This window comes from Perissodus microlepis, chromosome 23, assembly GCF_051167445.1.
Source record: "Perissodus microlepis isolate ML-2025 ecotype Zambia chromosome 23, ASM5116744v1, whole genome shotgun sequence".
Taxonomy (NCBI): Eukaryota; Metazoa; Chordata; class Actinopteri; order Cichliformes; family Cichlidae; genus Perissodus; species Perissodus microlepis.
This window is the reverse complement of record NC_140482.1, coordinates 30,786,742-30,809,138: the sequence shown is the minus strand read 5'-3', so window position 1 is coordinate 30,809,138 and position 22,397 is coordinate 30,786,742. Positions and strand designations below refer to the sequence as shown.

General features: G+C 40.5%; 2 protein-coding genes across 4 annotated transcripts in view; one reads left to right on the top strand and one right to left on the bottom strand.

Moving 5' to 3' along the window:
- Window positions 1-1,009: 1,009 nt before the first annotated feature.
- Window positions 1,010-22,023, bottom strand: gabra5 (gamma-aminobutyric acid type A receptor subunit alpha5). Of its 2 annotated transcripts, XM_084922297.1 has the most exons (11): window positions 21,838-22,023; window positions 21,592-21,707; window positions 20,626-20,710; window positions 20,316-20,434; window positions 19,506-19,573; window positions 18,555-18,775; window positions 15,111-15,193; window positions 7,714-7,857; window positions 5,156-5,308; window positions 4,687-4,898; window positions 1,010-3,130 (listed from the first exon to the last, which is right to left on the bottom strand). In XM_084922297.1, the coding sequence occupies exons 3-11, from the start codon at window positions 20,706-20,708 to the stop codon at window positions 2,828-2,830; spliced, it is 1,386 nt and encodes a 461-aa protein (XP_084778423.1). In that variant the 5' UTR covers window positions 20,709-20,710; window positions 21,592-21,707; window positions 21,838-22,023; the 3' UTR covers window positions 1,010-2,827. The 2 variants fall into 2 exon arrangements, with proteins under 2 accessions (XP_084778423.1, XP_084778422.1); XM_084922296.1 differs by lacking the exons at window positions 21,592-21,707; window positions 21,838-22,023 and adding an exon at window positions 21,190-21,527.
- The window catches only part of gabrb3 (gamma-aminobutyric acid type A receptor subunit beta3), a 46,929-nt gene continuing 30,471 nt past the window's right edge, over window positions 5,940-22,397 (top strand). For both annotated transcript variants that reach the window (XM_084922294.1, XM_084922292.1), the window contains exon 1: window positions 5,940-6,647. In XM_084922294.1, the coding sequence (XP_084778420.1) occupies window positions 6,553-6,647 (95 nt within the window). In that variant the 5' untranslated portion in view covers window positions 5,940-6,552. The remainder of the gene's footprint in view (window positions 6,648-22,397) is intronic.

Genomic DNA, 22,397 nt, shown 5'->3' with positions numbered 1-22,397 from the left:
TGTCACTTTTTCTTTAGTCTGGCATTTAAAATGTGTGCATAAAGGGACAGAAGGAATAACACATTCTTTAAGCATGGAGTGTGGTTTGATGCTGTGGACATGTGATGTTGGTGACAGCTTATTGTGACTTAGAGTATGGCCTTGCTGAACGGGAAAAGCAACTTAAACAGAGCTAAATCCTTGTTGAACAGATGTGAGCCAGATGTTACTGCCACAGAGACCCCCACGATAGATTTAACAAACAAGTGGACTGCTACACGAGCCAGATATAGATGTATGTAATCAAAGGAGGAGCAGAGGAACATGCAGTTGTTGTTCCATCAAGCAAGATTAAGCCGTCGTCTCTTTCACCACGTCGATGTAGCAAAAAATTTATTCACTCAATGTGCGTATTTATATGAAAGGATGAAACTGATTAAGCATCTTGCACTCATCAGATTACATTCCATATATGCAATGCTACAGCGGAGATGATGAAGGTTTTTCATGCTTTATCATCGCTGAGATTTTGGAACTAAAAGCAGTCGGATAGAGTCAGGGAAGCTTTAGCAGAGGCAGGTGTGTACCCATGGAAAAAAGTGTTCGTAACAAACAAATAAATAAAAACATTAACCAGATGAAGAAAATCTGAATGAAATGAGAATCAAATGGTAATAAGAACAGCATGGTGGTACGGTGGTTAGCAAGAAGGTCCTGAGTTTAATTCCACCATCAGGCCGAGTCTGATGGTGGGGTCTTTCTGTGTGGAGTTTGCATGGGTTCTCTCTGGGTACTCTGGCTTCCTCCCACAGTCCAAAGACATGCAGTTAGTGGGGATAGGTTAATTGGAAACTCAAAATTGCCCATAGGTGTGAGTGCGACTGGTTGTCTGTGTCTATGTGTTACCTGTCCAGGGTATACCCTGCCTCTAGCCCTAAGATAGCTGGGATAGGCTCCAGACCCCCTGGGACCCTGAAAAGGATAAGTGGAAGAGAATGGATGGATGGTAACACACTACAATAAGCAGAGGTCATTATTCATGAGCATTATTTATTGCTTCAGATCATTGCATTTAAACAACAGTACAGTATGTATCTAAAATCTCAAATGAATCCAACAAATGAAGTAGTGGCAGGCCACGCAGGCATAAAGTCACATGATTCTGTTCAGTCTGCAGAACTAACTCTGCTGAAGTGAGTGTAGAGCATGCAGCTGCTGTGGAGGGCATCACATTATATTCTATTTAAACAATAGTACCTTTTAAAAAACGGGAAATGGCTTTCTTGCAAAGGGTTGATGAGAAATGTGAAATGCATTTCATATGAAACAAATATAAAGAAAGGGGTCGGTCATCTTAGCTTAGCATAAAGACTTAAAGTAGAAGGAAACAGCCAGCTTGGCTCGGCTTGTTTGTTTCATTTTCTTGGAAAACTTAAAGTTTCCTCAAAGTACGTTTTCCTGCCCGTGAAACATAGATTGTATAGAAAACACAAACCACTATGATGAAACTCCAAAAGCCGACATCAGCTCATCACACATTTCTTTACATGGTAATCTACTGCGGGCACAGACCAAGCACAGCTTACAAGCACCAGGTGCTGCCCTTTAGCAGGCTTCCCCAAGGTAGCCAATCAGAATGAAATAAACATCATTCCCAGCTCTAGTCTTTATGCTAAGATAAGGTCTGAACACTGGAGAGCGTCACTACTTACTGCACAGAGAGAGCAGTGTTAATCTTCTCATTACACTCTCAACAAGAAAGCAAATAAAATATTGCCAGAATATAAAATTATTCATTTAGCTTATCGGAATTTTATTTAATGTAATGTGATGAGACCCTTGTCACTGAGACCCTCGTCTCTCTTGATAACCTGATTAGTTCAAATCAGTCTTTTAATTACATGACAAAGAGTGACTCTGCTCAAAGCAACCAGATATTAGTTAATAATATTTGCAAGTTATTATCAAAGCTTAGAAACAACAAAGTAACCTAAAAAAATGTCGACATCTCTAAAGCTTAAGCTACTTGGATCATTTCCTAATCCAGTCAATAAAGCGCTAGACTAGAGTAATACTGGTGCTGTATATGCTTTACATAGATGAACCTTACTGGCTTAGTGGTGCCTTTCTAAAAGCTGAGCGTATATACATTTTTCCCAAACTACTACCACACTTGCATACATACAGGATTCTCTACACGAGGACTTGGAAACAGAAGCTGCCACTATCACGTTAGCTTTAAATCGTCCCCCGTTTTACAGGACCAACGGAAACAGGAACAAAACAGTAAATGAGAACTCGCCGTACGAAATGGAGAAAGTCAGCGAAAGCAAACAAGAAGCAGAAACGTTCAAGTAAAAGCTGAAAAACTGGCTTTTGATAAATGTAATAGCAGAGGATTTCAGTGCATTCATAATGAGTTATCACACTCTGAAGGCAACATATTAAGCATGGCTATTCATCTGCTTTTAACAAGGAAGCAAATTTCCATGTGCCCGGGCCCAGCTTCGCAATCCCGGACCTCCGGCCCATTTGTACAAAGTTCGAGTTACAAAGGAGAAAAAAGCCGGTTCGAGTAATAACACAGGTGCATCTTTTGCATAGCATTTGGCTTTTGCTGAGCCATCATCGAATGTAGACTCAAGGAGAAAATATAAATGCCAAATGCCAAAAAATTTAAAAGATCACAATGTGGCAGAAACGAATCAATAACTGAGTGGTAAAGTGTGACAAATTAAGCTTTTTTTTAATCATGTACAAACTCTAAGCAAACATGGCAAAATGTTCTTGAAGCAACGCACATGCAATGTTATCGAACTAGCTAAAAAACATGTCAATGACTCAAGGACTAAGGACTTCTCTGCTGATCTCTGCTGATCACTGGCTCCCTATTGAGATACGTAGCCCAGTACACCAGGTTGAAGGTCCCAAACAGCACAGGGAACACTATCCTGGCCATCTTATCAATCTTGCTGACACTGTTGTAAGTCTTTTTGGGGTCTGGCGCCTTGGTTTCAGGCAGTTTGAGCTGGACAGCCGTGCTGTTTGAAATAGTTGAGATGGACGCGTCCTTCGTTAGGTTGGTTGTGTAATTCACACCAGCTGAACAATTGTTGTTTGGCTTCTTAGACAGAGTTAAAGGGTCTTTCTTCTGTAGAGAAGCAAAATAAAACATTGATTCAATATGCATAAAAAAAAGTGGCACATTCATCATTGAACATAATAAAACAGGTGGATAATATCACAGGCACTCACACACATACACAAGAGCTGAAGGTGAACAATAAAAGATGGCTGGTGAGATCTGAAGGCAGGGATCAACGTCCTTGGGCAGTAATGAACTGGCACTGTGCCACAGCACTGTCACGCTGAGCAGAGGAGATATCGATCCGGCTTTTTTCAACTTCTACGCATCGCCCAATTCATCTCTTACTTTATTATTATTTGGGAAATAAAATTTTTCACTGCGCCCCCTTTTTCTTCTCTCTCCCCACAGCAGATGAAAGCACGGTTTGGCATACCGTGAACAAACTTCAGCGTTTCTCCAATTTTATTCCACTGAGGCAGCACTGATAATAACTTATTTAAACATAAATGACTAAAGAAGAAAACTGTGTAATTGCTCCTCCTAATCGAGCCAAATATACTGCCTGAACCATTATCTGTATATAAAAGATGGACAAGCTGAAGCTGAAATTCTTCTAATGATCAGCAGGGGGCGATAATTTTCTTTAGGAAAATGACAGAACATTTTACTTGACATATGACCTCAGTAAATGTTTTCTGATGCGTTTATGGTGTCAGGCGCTAGTTTCACGTCAAATCTAACACAGCATAAGTGGATAATGTAAATCATGGTCTTTATTAGAGTCAATATGTACAACAAATCGGTGTCTTCAGTTTCTCTGTCACATCAGCCCCTACCAACCTGTCACTAATGCGTAAAACCGAGATGGTGGTCAAAATCAAGTTAAGGCTTCACGCCAGGACCTCATAGACCAACCCAAACCAAACCATCACAGTCTTTTATATACAGTTTATGGGCTACACACAAACCTGCTGTAAATTTACACACAACGCAAAGCATTATGTCTTAACTAGTTAGTTTTTCATTCAAACATATCAAGGGATCCCCTAATAGAGGCATGTTGTACAGCAGCGGTCCCCAACCTTTTTTGCGCCACAAACCGGTTTAATGTCAGACAATATTTTCAAGAACCAGCCTTTAAGGTGTTGCAGATAAATACAACAAATGAAAATGATACGACCAAGACAAAAACAATTCATAAAACAAGGGAAAAGACCCAGAGAAACCGAGTTAACGATAAAAACCTTGAAAACCATAAATTTCACACCCGAGCCTCAACTCTCGCAGCCTGGTACCAAACGATTCACAGACCCGTACTGGTCCATGGCCTGGGGGTTGGGGACCGCTGTTTTACAGGACCTTTTTTTAAATAAAGTGAGCTTGGCTCTATCAAATATATTGAGCTGTAACAACCAGTTGTAACACTCTTTCTGAACTGCACTGAGAATACAGGCCAACCTTATGTGAGGAAAAAAAAATCTATTTTCCAGCCTTCAATATTGACTTTAAAAACTACATCAAGATCTAAAAATGTATTTTCAGTTTTCCTGTTCCAAGAATTCCACTGTAGTTAATCAACAAGAATGTGAGTCGAGGGCAGGTTGGAGCACAGCACGTACCTTTGGCATCTGGGCCTCCATTGCTTTTTTCCCATCCCACGCCCAGCTCCTTTTGGTGAAATAATTAACTGTGGCAAATTCAATGAGGGCAGAGAAGACAAAGGCATAGCACACTGCGATGAACCAGTCCATGGCAGTCGCGTAAGCCACTTTAGGCAGCGAGTTTCGAGCGCTGATGCTGAGAGTGGTCATGGTGAGCACTGTGGTCACACCTGGTGGTGCAGAAAACTGGGTCAGTTTTACTCACCACACTTGCTCTTCAGTTTCTATTCCAGCAGATTAAGTCATAAAAACAGGGCACGTATCAAAGTATTAAAGGCAGATTGTGAAGCCGAGTCACAGAAAAAGACATTTAGGAATATTCATTGCACTCATTTCCCAGCTTTATATTCCCACAGCGCATGAAATTTGCTAACATTATGTAAAATATCTGAAATCATTTGATATCTCTCCTTTTTTTCAAACGTACCAAACACGGTCCGTGCTGGCACCGATTCGCGGTTTAGCCAAAAGGAAACCTGTGATAGGATTACAGTCATGAAGCAAGGCATGTAGGTCTGAATGACAAAGTAGCCGATCTTCCTCTTTAGGTAAAAGTGAGCCATCATCACGGTGTATTGACCTGTGGAAAACAGCAGAAATTAGCATTTTAGTTATTTCAGTTACTCAATTCCGTATTTTAAAGAAAATAAACTAAAAAAAACTGAGCAAAAACTTGTAAACAACACAAAGAAAAGTGGCATTTATATTTAAAATTCTCTTTTATTTGGAAACACAAAACAAAAAAACTAATTAACCAAAAAAAAAACTTTTTTGGCCACTTGGGGGCACTGCAACCTGTCAGTGCAACACTTTTAGGATAAACAGTTGCATTAACCTTCTATTTGAAGTCATGTTATTAGCCACCTGAGAATGCTGGTCCAACCTCCCGTCTTCTTTTAGCTTTTGTTCTGGTCTCCACTAACTTTGGTTCTGCCTACCACAGCTGAACCACTGCAGGACAGAGGTTCCTAACACATAGTTTATAAATACATTTTTCTCACATGTATGTTAGGAGTTACTTGCGTCGGGTATCACATCTGGCCCCTTAATCTCTGAGACCTTTTACCTTTCCTGAAACATGTGGCCTGTGAGCAGTTGCTACTTCGTCACTTTGCACTCTGTGCTCTACATTAAACCACCCGACAATGCCCTGGCCATCATCCAAATGTGTGAATTCGATTATTTAAAGAAAAAAGGTTTGTGGAGAACTCATCATATCTCGTTAACCAACTGAAGATTGCATTTGAAGGATTTTTTTTTTTTTTTCCAAAAATCCTGTTGAGCCATGGAGTCTGATAAACTATAGAAAATCCACAGATGACTGCTGCTTTCTCCTGGCAAAATCCGATTTTTCTGTCTCACTAATCCCTTGTCACAATCTGCATCCTGTATATCTCTCTCTCGCTTCCTCCCCCTCTCTCTCTCTCTCTTTCTATGTGCATGCATGCGTGTGTGTGTGTGTGTGTGTGTGTCTCTGTGTGTGAAAGACAGTCCATCCCATTCTGTCAGGCCAGGCCTTTGATTGGGGACGTACATCCTTGCCTTGCCTGAGCGAGAACACTAAAACAGACCTGGATCAGCGGTGATTACAAGCAGGTGCACAGATGACTGAAGCAGAGGGGGGCTGAGAGGGACCGCAGGAAAGTTTTGTGAGATGCAACAACGAGCATCATGTTCTTAATGAAAAGGGCACCTGTGCTGCCTTCGCTCCGAGGACTAGCAGTGAGCAGCCCTGCTCCGTGGTGGCACGGCCGGGCGAACCCCGCTCTGATCTGACCGCCTGCTGGGATTGGAAGTGGATGGAAATCTCCGAGGCGTGAAAAAATGCAGTTGTGGTGGATTTTACTGTTTGGTTTTTGGAGTGTCTGTGGAGAACTGCCATTCATAGCAGAGAACAACGCAGCTATGTTGGTCAACTGGTGAGTACATTTCGAAACCATCTGTTGAGCTTTGCCGCTTTTAATTGTAACCCGGTGTCTTTAACCAAGTGAAATCACAAGTATTCTCAACTCAGCTCCTGCTTCTCTTCTCACATTATCCTCAGCTTAGCTTGTGAGGTCAAAGGTCATTTCACTGTGAGCACCTTGCTGAGCTATTCTCGGCTTGTTAAAGAGGGCTTGCACCCCAGATTAGTGACACTAATTAAGGACACGATGGCTTTGTGTGTCTGCCCTCTTTAACCAGTCTGAGCTGCGGGGGTGTGTAAAGACAGAATTGCTGTCTATGGCAGAATCTCATCGGTTACTGAGTCTCGGTCTTCCTCCTGTGTAAGCATAGCTGGCTTATTCTTTTTACCATGTAAGAAGCATGTGACGTGCCTCTCGACAAATGTTCACTTTTCATACACCAGCCAGTGTAAACACCGGCTTGCCCCGGCAGATACTGGATTAAGATAGCTATTTCTGTATACATCACACTATAGGAACTCCTCCTCTGTGACAGACTCTCCACCAACAAGCAGCAGAATTGTATTATTGTACTTCTTTACATAACAGAATTAAGCAGATGCCATTTGCCCCCCACCCCACATGCCTCCACTCCAGCAGCCAATCCCTGCGCTGTGACGTCACTTAGTAAAAGCACAACTGATGGGCCTGCAAACGGATTAACCCTACAGACCCAATGGCTCAGACCACGGATAAGTGATTTTTTTTTTCCACCCCCCCTCCCCTTCCCAGCACCATCCTATCTCTTCTCTTTGCAGAGACAGCTGGCTATGTGTGGGAGGCATCCTCAAATCCTTGTGATTCATTCATTGTCTCTATCCTGCTTGATTTGAAAACAGTTTCTTCACACAATATCTTTGGAACACTATAATAACACGGATAATAGGGTGGAAGTGAGGGCTTAACACAGCCTGAAGCTGGGGTATGACCGCTGCAGTAAGAAGGGAAATAACGGCGAGAGCTAAGACGTGAGAGGTCGTGTGTGTGATGCTGTGGGATGGTTCATCTGTAATCTGAGTCCATTTACTCTTCGCTTTACCTCGGCTGGTGTAGATGTCCTCTGTGCCCGCGTCCTGACCAATCAGGTGATACTGGTTGAGCCGGGACCCTTCCTCCGCAACCACCACCGAGTCAGCCGCTTTCTCGGTCCACCTGTAAACCACCTCCGAGACCGGATAAGCGTCTAAGAAAACAAAACACAAAGATGTGCAGTCTTTTAAGACTTTGTTTCAATTTTATTTGGATTTATATCAGGAAGTAATTTTATCCAGTTTCATTAACTGCCATGTTCACAGTTGGTTTCAGGGCAAACAAAAAAGGACAGAAAAAAACACTACAAACTTTTAAAACACCATTTAAAGGACTTTTCAACACCTACGCATTTCAGATTAGGCGTTGAACGCAATACTTACTGTTCATCAGAGAAAAAAGAACTTATCTGATATTTGCCTGGACTCAGTTTTTATTACATCGCAAAAATATTCTTGAATCTCCCATTTATGAGAAACAGTCCAATAACTAATATCACTCTTTGCTTCAGGAACAATTTTTTAAAATAACATAAACATCGATAATGTCTATGTCCAGATTTGACCTTTAACCTTCTACATAAACTCCCCGAGTCTTCCAGTTTTATAATAACTGCTGAATGAATTCTCGAGTTGTGATCAAAAACACAATTTGTTTAAAATGTGGACACATGGCTGAACTCATTAACTGCAGGTGAAGAGTGTGTTCATTCTCTGCAGCTTTGTGGAGACTCGATAAAAGACATCGTGATGTTGCTCACTGGTTTTGGAGCTCTACATTCTGAAGCCTCGGTGCTAATATGTTGGCCGTGGTGTTCTTTCGGCAGCAGAAAGTGGCCAAGGTTGGGTACAGAGTGTATAGGAGCGCCACACAGACACGAATGCCTGCTAATTAATGCTCAGTAGTAAGTAAATAATTAAGTAAAATCCTAGAATTCAGTCACCAAAACTGGAGACTTTTTGGACGTGCATTAAACACTACAGCAGCGATGTTACTGGTCAGATTATTATATTAAAAATGTCGAAAAAAGGCTCAAACACAAAGCACAAACAGTTCAGGGACTGTGATTAGCTGAGGTGAAGCCAAACAGACTGTTACCAGGTGCATGTCTTTGTAGCAGCCTGTAATAACACTTACTCATGTCGAATATTTTAGCTGGCTTTGCTATTTAGCTTGTTTTAAACACGGCACTCTGAATATCTGTAATAAACAATAAAACTACCATCAGTGATATCGCTGAGGTGAGACATCTGCACAGAGTCCATCAAAGACTCAAAGAGGTTTGAGATTACTAAACTCCAAACCTCATTACAGAAACTACCTTTATGTTGCCAACATCATTTATATTTCTTTAATTTCATGAATAAAAGGAACTCTGAAGCACGTAAGCATGAGAGTAGCACAGCTGTTTCAGTGGGTCTGTCATTAACTTTAGTTTGACTTCCTTCTGCTTCCTCCTTCCTGTCTGTCAAAGTGGAAAACGCTGAAGTGACTGACTGCTTCTGATGCTTTCAGAAAGGATTCGAATATATTATTAGAACAAAAATAAACGGTCTGCTGAATGAATGTCATTTCATGGATCAAACAACACACTCGCACACATAAGCCTGCCCCCCCCCCAAAAAAAACAAACAAACAAACAAACAAAAACAAAAGACCTAATGCCAGACGAGCCGTCCACCCACGGTGCATGTTCACAATATTATTTTGTGTCCCCTGTGAGCTTTTGCTTCCTGTCAAGCAAAGATGAGTTTGATAAATGACATGTTACGTGAATGAAATTATGTAAGAGCTGCATTTTTAGTCACGTCAATGTTCAGGTACAGGTGCTGTTTAATAGGAAAAGCAGAAAAAAGTTCCAAATGACTGACAAATGCTAACTTACTGAGTATGATCCAGAAATCCAAAATGTGCCGCGAATATCCAGCAGTGTTCATGCAGATGCACTAAAAGGGCCCCAGTCCCTGGATTTTGAGTTCATAGTTTCTTTCTTCTCGAGAATGACTTATGTGATTTATGGACTCTTCATTCTTCTTTGCTTTAAGTTGATCTCTTTGTGTTTTTATATGTTTACTTTACTCCTTGTCAGGTTTAACTACCGATGATTTTGTGGAGTTTGTTTTTAGTTAGCTTCCTCTCTCTTTCTCCTCGCACTTTTGTATCTTATGTCCAAATTTGCTTCATTTTTATTTTCTTTACTAGTTTCAGCAGTGTCTTTTTTTCTTTTTTTTTTACCTCTGGTGTATGTACAGCTTCAGTCTGAGTCAGAGTGTCTGTTTGTCTCCCTTATAGTTGCACCTCCATTTGTTTAGCTTCTATCTGAAAATCCTTAATTTTTGTTTTCTATTCATTGACGAATGAGTGTCAAAAGCTACACTTGCAAAACATTTTTCTTAATTTATCATGAAAGTGTCCTCATGATGAAAGTCAGTTACTTAGCTAAAATAGTGATAATACTAGAGCTCTTTGAAAGAAAAGTCACCAGTGTGACTTCATTACACAGAGATTAAGTTGAAGTCACTGTCAAGAGCTCGTGTGTGGCTCTAACATAATCGCCCTGATGTTATATGTGGCACAGTGAGGGGGATTGTTGTGACACGTCAGACTCTTCCTTTTGCTGCCACTACCTCTTCATCCTCGTGCATTTCAAGCTCAATCTTTCATTCATAGCTTCGTTTTAGAAACAAGTGAACTCTGCAAAACGCAAAGGCGGCGATCCCACGCACTTGTGCTGAAGTACAAACTCCACACGTACTGTACAGTAGATGCATCTGTGTGTCTTTCTCTCTCAATTGTACTGCAGTGCAGAATCCAATCTAACAGTGTTGCACTAATCCAGCAACTGTGGTGTTAGAAGACTTCACTGCAATTTAGATTGACCCCAGTCAACCAGGCTGTGGATTATCGTCTTAAAGAGGCCTCCGCCTCGAACGAATCTTTGTACATCCGAGTCACAGAATACATTACGCGCTGCACCTACTGTAACACTTCACCCACACTTAAACAGTTCAGAGAGCTTTGTCTGTAGATCGAGGCTTATACACTTGTTGGGAGACAAAAGACCTTTATATAATGACTAAGCCATTCAGTGCTCTAAAATAGAAAAAATGAACTTTAAGCCAGTGTCATCACGACTGGGGGTTATATATGGCACTTTGCTCAAAACCGCTTTCTGCACAGGCTGAAAAGGAGTCTGTGCTTTTTTAGAGAGTTTCTTAAAATTCAAAAATGATTCGGAAACAACAGCCACACCGTCGCTGTTTTCCATCCTGCAGGTTGGAGGACTGTCACCTCGTTCTAAAGACTGACCTCAGAGTTATCATGAAACTGGAGAGAAAGCCCAAGATACCGTAGATCACACTGGTTATGAGTCTGAAAGAGGTCGCTGCTTTAGACTAAAAGTATTTATGAAAATAAAGTTAAGCCACAAATTGTCATCTTTTACACTCTTTCCAGTCTTCAAGCTAATGAATTAATAAATAAATAAATTCCCCAAATCAAACTACACTGCAGTCTGGAAACTCTAAGTAGCACTTTTTGCATATTGGCTTTCTTAATTAAAACTCACCCTTTTCTTTTTCCATAAATCTTTATGACTGAGTTCCAGTTTCTTTGTTTGTATCTGCTATTTACTAGAACTTACTCACTCTCGGAGCCTCAAGTGGGCGTTCAAGAAACTGCAGATTTTAGCTTCTTTTTTTTTCTTTTTTTTAAGCCCCAGAGGGTGTTGGTTGTTTACAACAGCGTACCTTAAAGGTCAGTGTGAACAAACCTAAAAACAGGTGAAACACTTCTGTTGTGTCAACCCTGATACACTACAGTTCTTAATGACAATGTATGCTCACAGTGAATACACTTTATTCTCTGTAGCCACTTCTACATAACACAACAAACACAGAAGACAGCAAATAGTACTTTAAAAAGGTTAAATATGAAAATTTGCTTGGCCACTCATTTCTCTTAAAACAATGTAAAAAATATATATTGTTTTTATGTTATTGATTTACAGATATGTAGGAAGATTTGGACCTGATTTGGTTCACCAGCTCGTTCCACATAGTAAAAAACATTTTTATTTTATGGTAACTATGAGAGAAATTCAAACATTTATTACAAATATCAGCTATAAAGTTTAAAAAAAAGTTATTGCATTACAGCTGTTGCAACAAAACCACAAACCTTACTGCTCATCACAGTCGGCGAACAAGCTCAAACACTCAGAAACTTCATCTGTAAAACATCTTTACATACAGGAAGTCACTGTACATGTGGCCCATAAAGCAGCCAGTGTACTTCAGACATGCCTGAGAAAATCAGAGAGACCCAAAGGGTTGAAAACACTCATTACCACTCAGACGGGTGGTGGCGAGGCCACTAGTCTCGTGTGAGGCTGAACCGGATGTCTTAAGTATATTTTAAGCATAGGAGATTTCTTTATTAAAAGACCCAAACATTGAGATGCTTCTGCATAAACTGCAGTGTTAACGGGAGCTGTATATCACAGTAATAGAATCAGGCCTACGTCTGTCTAAAACCTATACCGAAACACGTGGACATATAAATACATTTATTAGTAACCAAATTAAAAACATCCTTTTCAAAGGTTTTTGTCATATTTTCAGTTTAACTGTGACTCTGTTCCCTGTTTCGGTCCTGATAGTGTTTTCTGCCCATCATTAAGTGCAAAAAAGAGACAAATGAAAGTAAGAAATCATCCTGATAAATGTGGTTTGTGTGCATGTATCTGAACATGGAGCACTTCTATTTATCACCCAGAGTGTAATCTAAAATGAGAAAAAACAGCCTTTCAGACTGAGCAAGAACGTTCGTCTTACTTTGTTTTGTATTTGCATTTCGGTTCATTTACAGGTGCATGAATGATCTGAGCAATTACTTCAAGCTGTGAAAAATTGAGACGCCGGCAAGAACACGACTCCAGATTAGCATTTTCCCATGCTAACACTCAAACATGAGGACAGAATAGTGTCGCAAGAGTCCAGCACGCTAGCGTGCCATGTTAGACTTTTTCTTGTATTATGATGTTTTTTAACAGCGTTTTTACTGAAGTACAAATAAATCTTTGTAAATTCAGGCAAAAAGAAGCCATCTGTTATGGCGAGTGAATTGTAATTAAGGCAGTACGACAGTTGGCACAGTTGTAGATAAAAACTTCACCAGAATTGTTGGCTCTTTTTCAAAAGTTGGTTTGGAATTTTGGAAGTCGGATGTAAGGAGGTACACTAAATATGAAGCAACGATGAGGAGAGTAGTAGCTTAAGTAACAAGATGATAAGAGAATCAAAGAGACTACAGGTGTAATGTGACTAAAACAAATTAAGATATATACACATGGTCACGTGGCCACCAGTGTGACCACAAAACAAGACCTGCGTGTTGCTCTGGTGTATTTACATCAGGTAAAGGCTTTCTGTGCGTCACACACTTCCTTTAAATTGTGTCACAGCGATGAGCGACAGCAGGCAAACAGACACTGGTGGTTGTACAGTTCAGTCCATGAAAGGTGATTAACACAACAGCAAAGGAAAGGTCTACTGTAGCTTTGAAAGCCTTGAGCTCACGGGTGAGTGCTGTCCATTAGGTCAGAGGATTAGCTTGGGTTAATGGAGTTGGAGAAAACAGGATGTATCGCACGGTAACTTTTACAGCTCACAGCCTCACGTAGATTTTTTTCTCTCCAGTTACGGTTTAAAAAGTTAGTTTTAGGATGGCAACCTCTGTGTTTTTTCGCCTTCATCACGATAGATCACGACTTAGCAAAGCTACAATAATACATACTGCAGCCACACTTCCATCACTGCTTTTGTTGAGCTTAATTATTTGTGTTATTTGGACAGTTTGGAACGATTTCCACTTATTTTATTTTTGTAGTTAATACTGATGGTTAACATAGCTTTCAGCCTTTGATGGGTTTTCACATTTTTCCATTCAAGGATATCAAATTTTAAAAGAATCTTCACAAAATGAAAGAGATTCTGTTGCTTTTTTGTTACAACTTTTATTGTCAGTGTTTTTTCTTTGTGTATTTGCAATGAGCTGCTGTATGCAATAGACTTTGTCTATTACACTAAATCTGCAAGAAACCAAGCAACTAGTGCTGTATTTAAACTTACATAATTAATTTAAAGTGGCGCTTTTATGCATTTCCTTATTTCCTGTCATAAATCTTCTGTTCCAGTGGACACTGGCATTATAAAAAGGCCAAAGTTTCAAACAATGGGCTCAGTATATGCACACAAACCCCCTGTGAGCCCAAAGCTCCGCCTGCCGACTGATCTCAGTTCACTCATTTCATCACGGGTGTTATACTGTTGGATCTGTGTGATGTCAGTGAGAGTAGATACATGGCCATTCCCCTTACTTTCTGTTTTAACCTTCTGTTTATGACTGACAGCCAATCAGAGCAAAGCTCGCTTGCCTTAGAATGGAGAGGAGGGGTAGCACTAAGGTCCACCTTGATATGAGTAAGAAAACCTTGATCTGTGAATCATACAAAATTAAAAATATGGAGCTAAAAATGAGAAGAACAGCTCCTCTGTGAGGAGGTTTCGATTGCCAGGGATCCCTGATGGACTTCAAGTAGAGTTCATCAACATCACAGCAGTTGTTCTCTTAATTAGCTGCTGCGATTATCCCTGCACTTGGTTTCACCTGCCAGTAAGGTGACCAAAGTAGCTGTGGGAGCAGCTAAGTGTCAGCGTGCGGCAAGCGCACTCATGAGGACAGCGATCACTACGTCACGTCAGTGGCAGGGAAAGCCTCAAATGCTAATCTGAAGCTTACAGAACAGGAGCTCCCCAGATATTTTTGGACCGTGTGAGACAAGCTGACTAACATAGAAGTCACATGGAAGGCGGCGGTTTGGCGGTTCATGTGCAAAAGTACGTCCAGATTTCTAAGGTTACCTTGGTGGTAAATTTAGATTTGGTGTGTGTGTTTATGTCTCTAGCTTCTTCCAGTGTGTGTGCATGTAGGGTAGCTGTTTCAGAAATTTCCCATTAAATGTAGCCGAGCCAGTGAAGGGTGCAGAGGAGCAGCCCTGACATGTTGATTAATGGCTTCATCAGGAGGAGTGTGTCAGTGTCTACATGGCTCTCCTGCACCGCCGCAACAATAGCTTTACACCTGAGGGACACGGCCTGTCAAACGCACTAACGTTCATCCGTCCCTATGCCCTCTGCATGGAGAAAGACACTGAAACCGATGCCATGTCAAAACTACATGCTGCTTTTCTTTCTGGTGTACCCCCTTTTTTGAAAAGTTTGCTAACTATTTTAACATCACTCTAGTTCCGGATGCTGACATAAAACATTTACATCACACCTTTTCCTGTATTATTAAAGACTCATTATGTGCAGTGGGCATTTGCTTGAAGGTGCATTTACTTACAGCTTCCAAATTTAAGGGGACAAGCATGAGCATCCATTGGAAAGTCCTCCAGCTGCATGGGACATTCAGCAGAGATGGTAAGCCTGAAAGAAAAAGGCAGAAAATGAACTGACTACATCATTATCATGATCACCTCGTTCACAATTAAACACAACCCCTTATTATAAATTGTGTTTAATGTTGTAAACAGCCATTTATAAACAGAAATCTCCCTTTGTCTTCATTAGTGTCTCAAATAATTAACAGTAGAGCGAAAAGCAATTTTCCCAGTGTAGAGCAAAAAGCATCTGAACCAGCAGAGGGACCCGTGATGAGCTTTGGTCTGTGGAGAAAGGATGCCACCTGTCTGTGGGAATACAACAATGCACAAATGAAGCTTCAGTGGAAATAAAAACGGGGAAACAAATGAGCTCATGTTGGATCTAAAGTGTGAACACAGCTCAGCCACACAGGCAGCCAATGGACCACCAGGTCTTATATAATACTGCCATCTGCTGGTCACATGGAGAACAATGAGAGCTGCTACTATTCAGATGAATGCACCATGGTAACAGGACGTGCTATATTTCACTGGGATGACATATTTTCTATTTCAGTATACAAATCCTGTGATCACTTGATTAACTTGATTTCTTGTGTACATTCACTTTGTTTCTACTTTTGTATTTGGGGGCGTTGTTTGACGTTTCTTGGTTGTAGTCTAGTTGTGACCATTTAGGAAAGTTTACTAAACTTTGCCCCACGGCTGCTCCTGATCTGCTTGCCTTCATCTGTATGACCCAAACGTTGGATTTGCTCTCTCTGGTGTATTTTTGTCTTACTTGGTGATCATTACAATTCCAGGTGTTGTTGTGACTCTCACATTTGCAAATAATGGATCATAGTATGTTTTCCACCAAGAATACCTCACAAACAGGGCCGTCAACCTCCGTTAAGTTTATGCATCACATTCAGTTCAGTTGATCTGTGCAACCATTTAAAATATCTAATTTTCCCTTTCTTGAGTAAAAATGTGTGAGCACACTCTGAAAATACTCGCATTTAATGAACCTCTCTTTTATGAAACAGATGATCAGTCTGCTGCGAGTACATGTGCAATTTATCGCTCATAGTTGATCTTCTGAGGTGTCAAACCTCCACAAATCTAAGGAATTATATATCTAAAAAACTCAAGACTCCAACAACACACTGAAATCTACAGATGTGAATGTCCATATATTTTTATAACAGTGCTGATATTATTTAAAACATGTGCTTATTAATCACATTAAAATAACATATTCTTATATTGTTATATAATATTACTTTTATTTCAGTTTTAATACTTTGACACTTGCGCATTAAACATTGTAACGCAATGCAAAGTCTCGATTCAAATGTGCAATGACACCTGCTCGGTCTTGTTGTGCTGAGCAAACTGACGGCAGACAAAACTAAAGATATTTCTGCAATATTTTGAAGTTACTGCAGTTACTTTATATGCAGTACAATGTCAAATTAGTTTTTAGTTTTTAGTTTTGCCACCAATTTTTTTGCAGCAAACTTTAGTTTTGAGTTTTAGTTGACTGTCATAATCCTGCACAGCAGAAGGATTTCTTCATTTTGAACCACATCTGCTGTCTCGGCTGTTTCGTGTGAATAAAATCCACACGGCACAGAGCACGAGCCTCGATGTGAGAGAGAGAATCAAAGATGCATACAGATAAGCTTGGGATTCACTGAATACATCACAGAGCAAAATATACTTTATAAAAATTTGTCACTGCTCACCAATAGGACCCCCTAGTGGTGATTGTGTTATATCGTTACAGCCGATTATCTGACTGGAGGAGTTGAATTTAGGTTTTGTTGTTATTGAAACATGCGACATAGGCTGGAAAATATAGGTGTCCTTCTTTTCAGTTTTTTGCTTCACTCCTTTCTTGAACAGAGAGTAACATCTTTTTGGATTTATAAACCAATCTGTCTAAATATAAGAGCTCTGACTGTAGAAAGTAAAAACATGCATTAACTATCACTTTTCATGGCATTAAATAGATGGAAAATTTGAGGAAGATTATTGATAAAACAGTTTAAATAAATTAAACGTAAGGTAAAAGCATCACTAATATTATCCTGGTATTGTTTCTGCTGATTGCTATGTCAGCACTTACAGTATCGGTATAACAGCAGGTGTTTAATTCTGTCCTGTTTTAGATTAATTACTCCTAAGTGAATCATGTTTGACACACGGCTTTTTGTTTTGAGACTTCTACATCATCAGATCATTTAGTTAGTCAAATACATACAGATGTTAATAAATCATACTGATCAATAAAAAGAGTGCAGGTAAATTACCAGATGATTAAAAGGATGACTGATGCTATTCACTATGTTATTTCACCGAGATCCATGTTATTGGATTATTAGGAAATTATTGCGGTCGGTGTGTTTTGGGGCATATTGTGCATAATGTGGCATTGCACTGTCTGGAAGGAACCTTCATGTTTCTCTAAGGGATCTTTTCATCCTACACCAGCTGGGGCACTGCACACTGCAGAACGACGAATGCAAGAGAGGAGAGTAAGACATGGCTAAAATGTTCCGCTAATAACCTCGTTCCCAGAACACAAATGCATTAATGGGCCGCCGTGAACTCGTTTCTAATGGCTCGTAGCGTTGGAAAATGTGCTGTAGATTTGTAGCAATTTCAAAGTAAGAGGATCGATAATGATTTTTGACACGCAGCCATGTCCATTTCCTCAAACTTCCTTTGTTAATATTTGATTTGCAGGATTTATTGACCTGATAAGATGATGACGCAGCACTGAAATGAAAGTGGATGTAAATGAGATGGTTCTATCTAGAATACATTTCTTTCCACAGCACAGAGTCTAATGTATTATGCATCCACAAGCCATTCTCTGAACTAATAATGAGTGGATTAGTATGCTTTATGCAGGGAAAATATCTCTTTCCAGTTGTTAAGGCGGCACAAACTGAGAACAAGACGCATTCTTGAACTGTATGCATCCTTTGAAAGAGCCAGAGCATGTGAAATCTGGGCTGCGAACAGCTCGTGCTGTTTTCAAAGTAAAGCTTTCTGTGACGTGGTGACAGAGTTAGTTAATAGTAGAGGAGAGAACAGAGCGCTGGGTCAAAGCAAACATTTCCAGTTCCCCTGACCTCCAGTTTACAGTGTGAGGACAACATGATGACGCATCAATGCACCACTGAGACACAGAGTATAAATGTGTGGGCTGTATTAGAGCAGCGGGGGTCTTAAAAACTATTACCAAAGGAATATCGCAGACTGATAGAGGTTTCAGTCATCGCTCCAGGTTTAATTGGATTATACAATATCTTTAAACATGGCTAGCCAGCTCTTATGAGTCAAGGTTTGTAATGTAAGACTGGCTGAAAAAGAAATGCTTTCAGTTCAAGCTGGATAAAACGTTTGTTTACCTCATGGTGTAGAGAAGAGTCCCATCATCCTTCAGCCGCAGCAGCTTGTTAGGTGTAGTCATATTATGTGCAATGGACTTTTTCCCGTTGAGGAAGAAGGTGTCAGGGGTCCAGATGTTGCTGGCTAGAAGATTATTCAGGGCAAGCATTTCCATCGGGCCTTTGAAGCAAAGTCGCTCATCCTTCCAGCTTTGGCGGAAGAATACGTCGATGGTGTATTCCTGCAGGAAAGCAGCTCAGACACATGAATATGAGAGAAGTCACGTATGCATCTAAACAAATTGATGGAATAAAGAAATTTTATGATGATTAACTAGTGCTCAGTCATGAAATTGTCTGTTTCTCCTACAATAGTTCACAGTTCTTACAGGAATTGGTAAATTTTGTTCATATATTTTGTGAGTTTTTTCACTCCTTTTTGCATAAAAATGACTAAAAACTGTGATTAGAAGATTATGGAATATTTGCTTCAGATAAAGGAAACAGTATTTGGCATGAGAAACACAAACAAAGCCAATAAAAAGTCATCTTTTGTAAAATATAACAGAGTTATGTGTGATCGCACTCGGGCTCATTTGAGAGTTAAGAAGGAGCAGCAGAGTGATTAGCGAAATCTAACATCATGCAGCTTAGGTTCAGGTGTGATCCCTTCACCAAGCTGAATGTGTGATCGTTGCCTTTTATTGGTGTGTTCAGCAACATTATGCAAAAATCAAGCCATATTTCCTGAATCGTGGTTAAGAGGTGAAAAATTGAAACATTTAAATCTGTTCAATTCTGGCACAATTTGGATCACTTTCTTCAAACCTGTGGAACAGGGCGCTAAAAGAGTAGACTTGTAATTTCTGTAATTGAAGTTCTGATTAAGCCAGATTTTTAACTTAAAATATTTATGCATTTAGTGTATTTGCAGTGTGATTATTACAGGAGGACTGTATTATAGGTTCTTACCATTTCGGTGTCAGAGACCGGACCAAAGCTGGTGACAAAGATGTTGGTTTTGATCTCCGTCACCTTCTCTGTAAGAAAACACAGAACACAGTGAGCCTCCAGAGCAGACATCAGCATCCACAACATCATCTGGTCTAAATATGAGGGACTAGGTTCTTGCTTCTTTGGGCAGAGATTGAAGCTTAACAGGCCAAATCTCTAATTTCATTTTATCTGAAAAACTAATCCAGTGTGACATTTGGGTTTGTAAAATTTAGGTTCTTCCACAAAAAATAAATAAATAAAAATTAAATTAAAAATGGCATATCGTGGATTATTTGATGGGGTGACTGCAGTCCATCTTTTGAAAAGTCACTTCATCTCTGCTATGTTTAATACTGTTTAAGCCATGCTAAGATTTTTATGCCTGCAAATTGTTCAGTAATTAATGTATGACACGTTTGAAGCTGGGCCAGTGAGCATTCTCTATATTTTAATGTTTATATGTTTACACATCAAACCAGATTTCTTTTCAGCTTGATAAATATAATTTATGGGAACTTAACTTTACAGTCGCTGCAGAACAAAGGACCCATCGTCCAACCAGAGATGAAGTGGTTCTCTCAAGGTCACAGCAGCACGCTGCATACTTCAGCGGATGTTCACAGTGCCATTAAATCATACTTAGCTGAGGTCATAACAGCTCGTCATGTGTCTCGTGAATACAGACTAATTTTCTGGGCCGAGCAGAAGGCAGATGTTGCGGTGCGGAGCATTTTTTCTCTGAGGGGAGAAAATTTGTGTCGAGGTTTAAACGTTCGCTGGGCTTACCTCCCAATCCGGGCCGGAGTCTGTTGTCGTAACCATCCAGAAGTCCGTCCAGGATGCGCGTGAAGATGGTAATATTGTCATTTAATTCTGCCTCTTTTGGAGTTATCTCCTGGGAGAAGCTGGAGGAAACACAGAAACACAAAGCTGATCCTGGACACGGGTGGATTAGAAAAAAAGGATGTCATATAAACACCTTTAACTTTCTGTAAAATTCTTTAAAAATATTGAACAATCAATTCATATTTATTAAGCAATGAGCTGTGAAAAATGTGCCATTACAGTGTGCTAACATTAAGAGTCAGTTCCTTACCTCAGACGGCAGGTGATGCTCGCAAGCAAGACACAGAACCACAGACGCCTCATTGCAAAGCTGCAGCACATTCCATCGCCCATTCCTGAAAAAACACATGCAGTAGTTTAAAACTTGAATACCTTTTTTTATTATTACTGCCAGGGCTAACTCTTAGTTCAAAATAATCAGAACTTAGTTCAGTTTGAGAGCTTTTGAGATGTGACCTTGTTGGCACATCATGTTGCCTTTTTTGGCAGAGGAAACTAAGTCAAATATTAGATGATCTGCACACTATCCCCCAGAAACTCTGCACTCACTCCAAGCCTATGGGTTCAATAAATCTTTAACAGCTCCACTACAGGAAATGTGTGACAGAATCAATTCAGCATCTCGCAGCGCAGTGGCCATCAGCCTTCCTAAACACTAGGCAACATCTGTAAGACATGCAGATGTTCAGACCTTCAGCGGAGGTGTGACAAGAAAAAATGAAAAGCTGATAAAAATCCAAGATACAGTGCAGCTTTCACGGCTCAGACATGCAAACAGTGAGTTCCTTCTTTGTTAGAGCCCCTCTATACCCACCCATCTCACTGCAAAAGCCTCTGTTCAAAGGAGTGTCGCTGTGTGAGCTCTGCTGCGTGTATATCCAGGTGAAATGCCTCCACCTGTGCTGCATCTACAAGATTCCTTTCTGCACCACAGCTGGACTCTTTTAACCCGCGTCTGTGTTGCTGTGACTCTAGGTACTCTTCACTGAATTATCTGAAGTCGGACACAGATCTCTACAAGCTGATTAAACTCCCGTGAGGAGGACGGTGTCTGCGGGTCCTTCGTAATCAGCAGCAGCAGCATCAGCAGCAGACCTCGGGGATACTCTTTTCTTTTCTACCCTGTTCACTAATCCGTGCTACTACATCTCATACTGTAGTGGCCTAAAATAACGCGGTGCTGCACAGGAGCCGAGACGCAGTTACCAAAGCTTACCACACAAGACGATGCGCAGTCAAACTTCTCCGCAGGTCTCTCACACACACGCAGACTGCACTGTTCACAATTTGGCATCAATTCCTAAGGCCGACACCTCCATCCGCGCACAATAACTGTATGTTGGAAAGAGAGAGGAAGAAGATGTGGACTGATTTCACTGTCAGCGAGCTTTATTTCTCCCCAGAGCGATTAAAAGGTTGGCAGCGAAAAAATAAAGGCTTCCCAACACTTGTGCTGACTGACCATCCTTTAGTTTGGTCTCCGAGGAGCCGCGAGCACAAAGCCAGCTTAGCAAAAAATCCAATAGTGTATCCAAAGGAAAAGCTGAGTGCAAATGTAGAGTTTGGTGCGAAATGAGCAGGCGAGCGTGCAGAGAAGCGGGAGGATGTGTGGCCAGTGAGCGGAGGAGAGATGCTGTAGAGGGATGAGAGACGGAGAGGGGAGGGAGGGGGAGGTGGCAGAGGGAGGCAAAAAAAGAGGCAAAAATCAAAGTGTCCGTAGTAATAATCCACAGCATGAGAGCCATCAGCAATATTAGCCGTAAAAGCTTTACTTATTTAATGTGAGGTTAAAGCTACACAAACAGAAGTGGCTTATTTTCATTTCAGCGCTGTTCTATTGTTTTAACAGGCAGCTGCACTCATGGTATACTGCACTGATCTACTGCTCCCCTCCAGTGCTTTAGTGTATTTGCAAACTACAAATTATTTGTATTTTATCAACATCCAGTGACATCCACCGTACCCACTGTATATAGACTGTAGTAAAAAGAAGGATGCGTCTATTTCCAATTTATTTATTTA

Bases quoted from the DNA above. Each gene is read 5' to 3' on its own strand.
- gabra5 (XM_084922296.1), bottom strand. From the start codon at position 21,283: ATGCAGCACAGGTGGAGGCATTTCACCTGGATATACACGCAGCAGAGC. The intron at 18,776-19,505 runs GTAAGAACCTAT...GCTTTCCTGCAG, and splicing joins CGGTCTCTGACACCGAAATG to GAATACACCATCGACGTATT. The intron at 3,131-4,686 runs GTACGTGCTGTG...GCTTCTCTACAG, and splicing joins TGGAGGCCCAGATGCCAAAG to AAGAAAGACCCTTTAACTCT.